Source organism: Odontomachus brunneus, unplaced genomic scaffold, assembly GCF_010583005.1.
Source record: "Odontomachus brunneus isolate Ranch 3 - 2012 unplaced genomic scaffold, Obru_v1 Obru_scaffold_130, whole genome shotgun sequence".
Classification (NCBI taxonomy): Eukaryota; Metazoa; Arthropoda; class Insecta; order Hymenoptera; family Formicidae; genus Odontomachus; species Odontomachus brunneus.
In genome coordinates this window covers 147288-152586 of record NW_022639580.1, presented here as the reverse complement: position 1 = coordinate 152586, position 5299 = coordinate 147288, and the positions used below count along the sequence as shown (strand labels likewise).

General features: G+C 41.3%; 1 protein-coding gene across 2 annotated transcripts; it reads left to right on the top strand.

Annotated features, from left to right (window-relative positions):
- Positions 1 to 983: 983 nt before the first annotated feature.
- LOC116849991 lies at positions 984 to 3583 on the top strand. 2 transcript variants are annotated; one of them, XM_032827751.1, is made up of 3 exons: positions 984 to 1190; positions 1316 to 1519; positions 1950 to 3583. In XM_032827751.1, the coding sequence occupies exons 1-3, from the start codon at positions 1095 to 1097 to the stop codon at positions 2184 to 2186; spliced, it is 537 nt and encodes a 178-aa protein (XP_032683642.1). In that variant the 5' UTR covers positions 984 to 1094; the 3' UTR covers positions 2187 to 3583. The 2 variants fall into 2 exon arrangements, with proteins under 2 accessions (XP_032683642.1, XP_032683641.1); XM_032827750.1 differs by having other exon boundaries at positions 984 to 1202.
- The last annotated feature ends 1716 nt before the right edge of the window (positions 3584 to 5299 follow it).

Genomic DNA, 5299 nt, shown 5'->3' with positions numbered 1-5299 from the left:
AAAATCGCTTATTTTGCTCAACTATTCAATAAGTTTTATTTACCAAATATATTCTGGAAGCAAATAAATTTTACTTCTGTCAAATAAATAATTTATTTTACAGAACTAAATTAATTAATAAGTATTGCCATAGCTTTGACCCGCTATATTTACGTCTATCATTTAGTAATAGTAATCAAATTTTGATAATATTTACTAAATTCTTCTCTCAGTGTAGGGCTGGTTGTTCCAACTCCTTGGTAAGTTACCAAACAGTTAAATCATGTGTCTGGTCCTGTCTAATTTGAAGAAAAGACGAAGACAGATATATGATTTAACTGTCAGATAGCTTACCAAAAGGTTGGAACAATCGACAGTCAACCGCGTTTCAGCTGAAGCAACCAGAATGTTTGATTATGACAACTGAATACAGTTATTACAACCAAACATTCTGGCTGCTTCAATTTAAATGTTTGGCTGTCCGTGAATTAACCAATTCTTTTTTGTGTACAAAAGAATTACACAATTTAATAATGAGTTTAGATTAGGTTTGGCCAGTAACCGTCGTCAGACGTTTTTATCATCCCCGAAGGCAATTAGATATCAGAATTTATTGATGAAAATGATTGATTTGAGCGAAGTGATAAAAGGCAATGCAGTGAGCTAACCGAGTCAAGGAAGAACTTTGCTGATCTACGTAAGAAGAATCGCCAAACGACGCGAGGAGAGGCACTCTCCTTCGTCTGTGCTTCCGAGAGAAAGAGGCAAGCAGAAATTACCAAATGAGCACATCATCGGGCCATCAGAGCGACCCGGCATTTGCATCGGGCCTTCGAGGATGATGCGAACGTCTGACGATGGTCATTGGTAGACCAAACGTGATGGACTTACTGATTCCAGCGTAGCGAGCATCAGCCATTCATACAATATTCAAGATCCTTACGCGTACTTCGCTATATAACACCCTTCTGCGGTCCGAGTCATCAGTTCTCTCAAGATCTCCGAACACGGAGCTCCAATAAAGCGTCAAATTCGCCGGGAGAGTCAACAATCCAAGATAAGAAAGCGGCGATCAGCTGAAAACGAAAAAAACCTGAAGCATACTTGAAGGGAACATGGCGCAAGAAAAGTTCCTCGTCCCGCTGCTCGTCGGCTTCCTCGCGCTGGCTCTGAGCTTGCCCCAGCAGTCGAAACCCAAGAGACCTACACCGGTATTCAACAAGGTTTTCTCACGAATGTCGACTTTTTTTCGCGTACTTCACGATATCGCGCCACGTCTTCCGTCACAATCGCGCGCTAATTCGCGCCGAGCTCATCGTCAGGTATTTTCTTGCAGTCGAAAACCGGCGGCCTGCTGCTGCCCGACAACGCGACGTTGATCCGTGAGAACATTGTCGACACGTTCTCCTGTCAGGACAGAATTTACGGCTACTACGCCGACATGGAGAACGAGTGCCAAGTGTTTCACGTGTGTTTGCCGCAGGCGAGGGGTGCGATCCGATGGAGCTTCATCTGTCCCAGCGAGACGGTTTTTAATCAGGTAAATCTTCAAAAGGCGTTGCGTCTTCTTAGTAGTCGCGACTCTCGTGGACTTTAATTCAGTTTCGTTATTTTTACCATTGCCGCATTTTCGGAAAGAGGGAAAGAGATTTTCCCAAAGAAAATTAAAGCATCAAAATTCCAAAAATTGGACAACATTCCGAACAATTTCGAAAATTAAGCACAATATTCCGAAATATTGAAAGGACAGCTTCATGCTTTCAGTGCTTCAGAAGGTTATCTCTGTCTGCTCAGTTTTCGGGACTGTGATTTTTCTTGCTTATCAAATCTCGGAATTTTGATTTTTCGGGATTGACATATTTACCAGAAAAACTCCGCAGATATTAAGAGTTGCAGCTATTTATTTTTCGTCAGTTTCTCGCTCGACCGGACGCGTCAATTCGTCAAATATCTCTTGATTCCATATACAGGCGACATTCGTGTGCACGCAAACGGAGAGCTCGATACCGTGCGAAGAGTCGGAGAAGTACTACGCGTTAAATGAAGAAATTGGTAAGGAAATAGAAGAAGAGGAGGAGGCAGACCAAGAACGAGGGAAGGAGAGCACGAAAGCTCCCGAATCCGAAATCCAAAGTCCAGCGTCGAAGAAGCCGCCCACGAGGAGCTCGAGACTGCAGACTCGAGAGAGATTGCTGCGACATCAGTGAAGCTTATACTTGCCCTCAGCTCGTTCAGGAGGGACTGAAGTATCGTGATTGTGCATGGAATCAATCGCGTCAGCTTCCCATGATCGAGATCGATCGAATGCTCATTTAGTGTTTACGATACTCGCTGCTTCTCGTAGATCGCTTCACTTGCTACAGAACTGCAGTTCAATTATCTAGGTCTAGGCGTAGTCTCAGGCGGAGTAAAACGTTGCGAATATCGCAGTCTCGCGCTTGAGACAGAATCATGTACAGTGCCGGTCGCGGGCGGATAATAGAGATGCAAGTATTAATTATGCGAGATATCGAAGACGATTCTATTCTGTAATTAATATCGAATAAAGTGAAGAATGTTACGTGCGAACCGAAGAATTTGAATATGTGCAACGTGATATGCGCAGCGACAATCGTCGCGTTAGGGAAAGACACACTCTCCAAGACACAGTGAATCCTGCTGACATGCTTTATCTCTCAATTAACAACGCAAGTACAGCTCGAGTGGGCATGTAATACTGCCGGCTGAAAGAAGCACGAGGCCCATGTGATTATACAAGTGTTACACGAATGTCCCAAGCCTAAGGTGCGCGAAACGTCGTGATATATGCTACAGCGTTGCGACCGCGGGGAAACGGGAATGCTAGAAGAAAAAAAGCTTACCAACTAAAGCAAAGCAATGTACAGAATTGCAGTAAGAGAAGCGTTGTCATCGTCGTGGCTGACAACAGCGCGCCTTTACAGTGACTGATATGTATCGATTGATTGGTCTCTCTCTCTCGCGAACTTAATCTAAAGCGACTAAAGTACTAGAAACAAGAGTACGTTGAACAGAACGGCAGAGGATGAGTGAATTGGCTACAGTTGTGCAGGAACGATTCAGTCCACATGAAATATGTTCCGAGAATAATGAAGATGAACATCTTGATACATGATTTAAAAAATATAGTCAGCGCTATAGGTTCCTCGCGATCGTTCAAGAAGTCAAGCACAGTTAATTTTCTTCCCTCTAAGGGTATCCATTGATCTTTAAAAAATGAGTAAAAAAGGTGCAACTATAGGAAACAAAAACTGTAATCTTAATGTTAACTGTAAACTGTAACTTTAATCTTAGATGCCCATAAGACTAGGATCTTATTTGCTTTATGCAGAGAGACGTTTAGTAAAACGCCATTAGTAAAACTAGCCATTGGTAAAAAAAGCTCGGAAATCATAATTTTGTGAGTTGGATTATTCTTGCACAACTATGGACCAATAATTTTCACTGATGCCGATGTGCAACGCGCTCTCTGGGGTAATAGGAGTCTTAAATTTAGAGACGCACACACGCACACGTAAAGCGGCTAGAGATAGATCCAAATTCGTCGTCCGATTGGTCGATCGGCAAAAACAGAAAAGGGAAAAAAAGAAAAAACAAAAAAGGAAGAAAAGAGAAATTCTCGCGAAATCGCACAAGTCGTCGCGACGTGTCGATAAAACACCAACCGCAACTCCATCCGCGTTCCGTCGTTTTCTATTCGATATCTTTGGATAGCTAGCCATCATGTCTTGGACAGGCCGGGGCCCATCCTAGCTTTTCGCGATGCCGATAAAATATTTAACGAAGCAACAGTTATACGAACACACATATCCATGTAACAACGTTCCAGCGCCCGAGTGTCGCCGCGTTTCCGGACTGGAGCACCAATTCGCAACGTGCGCGCACGCAGGTGTCATCTCGAATGTTAAATTAAAACAAGCTCGCGTCAAAATTCTCTCTCTCTCTCTCTCTTTTCTCCAGATCATCGATCGGAATTGAAAGAAGGAGGCTACATTGAGACGCGCTTTCAGCAGTAGTCTCGTTCTTCCAACGAGATACGTTATAAAATTGCATCCACGATATTGGTAAAAAAAAAAAAAAATGATGCACCTAATCTACGATATTTTATACGAGAGTTCCGATTGTACTCGCGACTATTTACAGAATCTCATCCGCGCAGTAACGCGCAGTAACGCTCCTACTTATATATTGTCACAAATAGAAAAATACGTCGTGTACAAACTTAAATATACATTCTCTCTAACGCATAATACTCTAAAAATGCACTCCAGTGAACTTATTTTCGCGCACAGTGAAGAATACGCATGTCGAATCTCTCACGCCGAGTTAAATCTTCCGCGCATCTCTTTAACTCGATTTCGGATGACATATAAGCTGCGTGATGAAGGCCGTAACTACCTCAGGGATTCACAATCACCGACTGTGCACAAACGCCTGCAAACTTTGCCGCGACGAAAGCACGTCGGTACTTTTCGCAAAGCCGGCAACAATACTCCCTACCCTGTGTCGTCCTCTCGAAAGATATTTTTGTTTTAAGTGCCCGTGAGAATAATTCTCCACTCACGTATCATCGTCGAGAGCGAGCCAGATTTGTTGAAACGGGCGCGAAATTTTTCCGACCAGACACCAGTGTTGGGCATTAGTAGATCAAAATTTCCTTCATTAAAATAATCGGTTAATCAAATCAATGGTCGAAATGAATCAGTCACGCATAACTGAATCGATTGATAAAATTAATTTTTAATCAAACTTTGATCTAATTGATTATACGCTGATTAATTTTATCAGTCGATGAAATTGCTCGTGAGTGATTTATTTTTATGATTAAGGCTCCTGGCCCCTCGCATTATCTATCTCTTTTTAATGACGTCAGAAGCGAGAAAATGCATGCTAAAAATTCTTAAATACGTTAAAATGCTAAAATACGTTAAATGCTAAAATACGTTAAAATAAAAATATATATCCATAAAGTAACACTTGTAATCGATTAAACAAATTTGTAAGATATTCCGTATACTCCCCTTTTGCTCTAACAATCAATAATTTGTCGTAAATTAACATGACATACAATTCATATTCTTAACCTGTTTCTTCGCCTATTTCTATTCAGATTAATTTACAATAAATTATTGATTATTAGAGCAAAAGGAGAATACACGGAATATTTAAAAAATTTGTTTAATCGATTGCAAGTGTTACTTTATGGATATATATTTTTATTTCAATGTATTTTGCAAGAATTTTTAGCATGCATTTTCTCGCTTCTGACATCATTAAAAAAAGATAGACAATACGAGGCGCC

What these genes read in the sequence shown, in the direction of transcription:
- LOC116849991 (XM_032827750.1), top strand. Translation starts at nt 1,095, where the DNA reads ATGGCGCAAGAAAAGTTCCTCGTCCCGCTGCTCGTCGGCTTCCTCGCG. An exon ending in CTACACCGGTATTCAACAAG is followed by an intron (nt 1,203 to 1,315) that starts GTTTTCTCACGA and finishes ATTTTCTTGCAG; the next exon opens with TCGAAAACCGGCGGCCTGCT. An exon ending in GCGAGACGGTTTTTAATCAG is followed by an intron (nt 1,520 to 1,949) that starts GTAAATCTTCAA and finishes TTCCATATACAG; the next exon opens with GCGACATTCGTGTGCACGCA.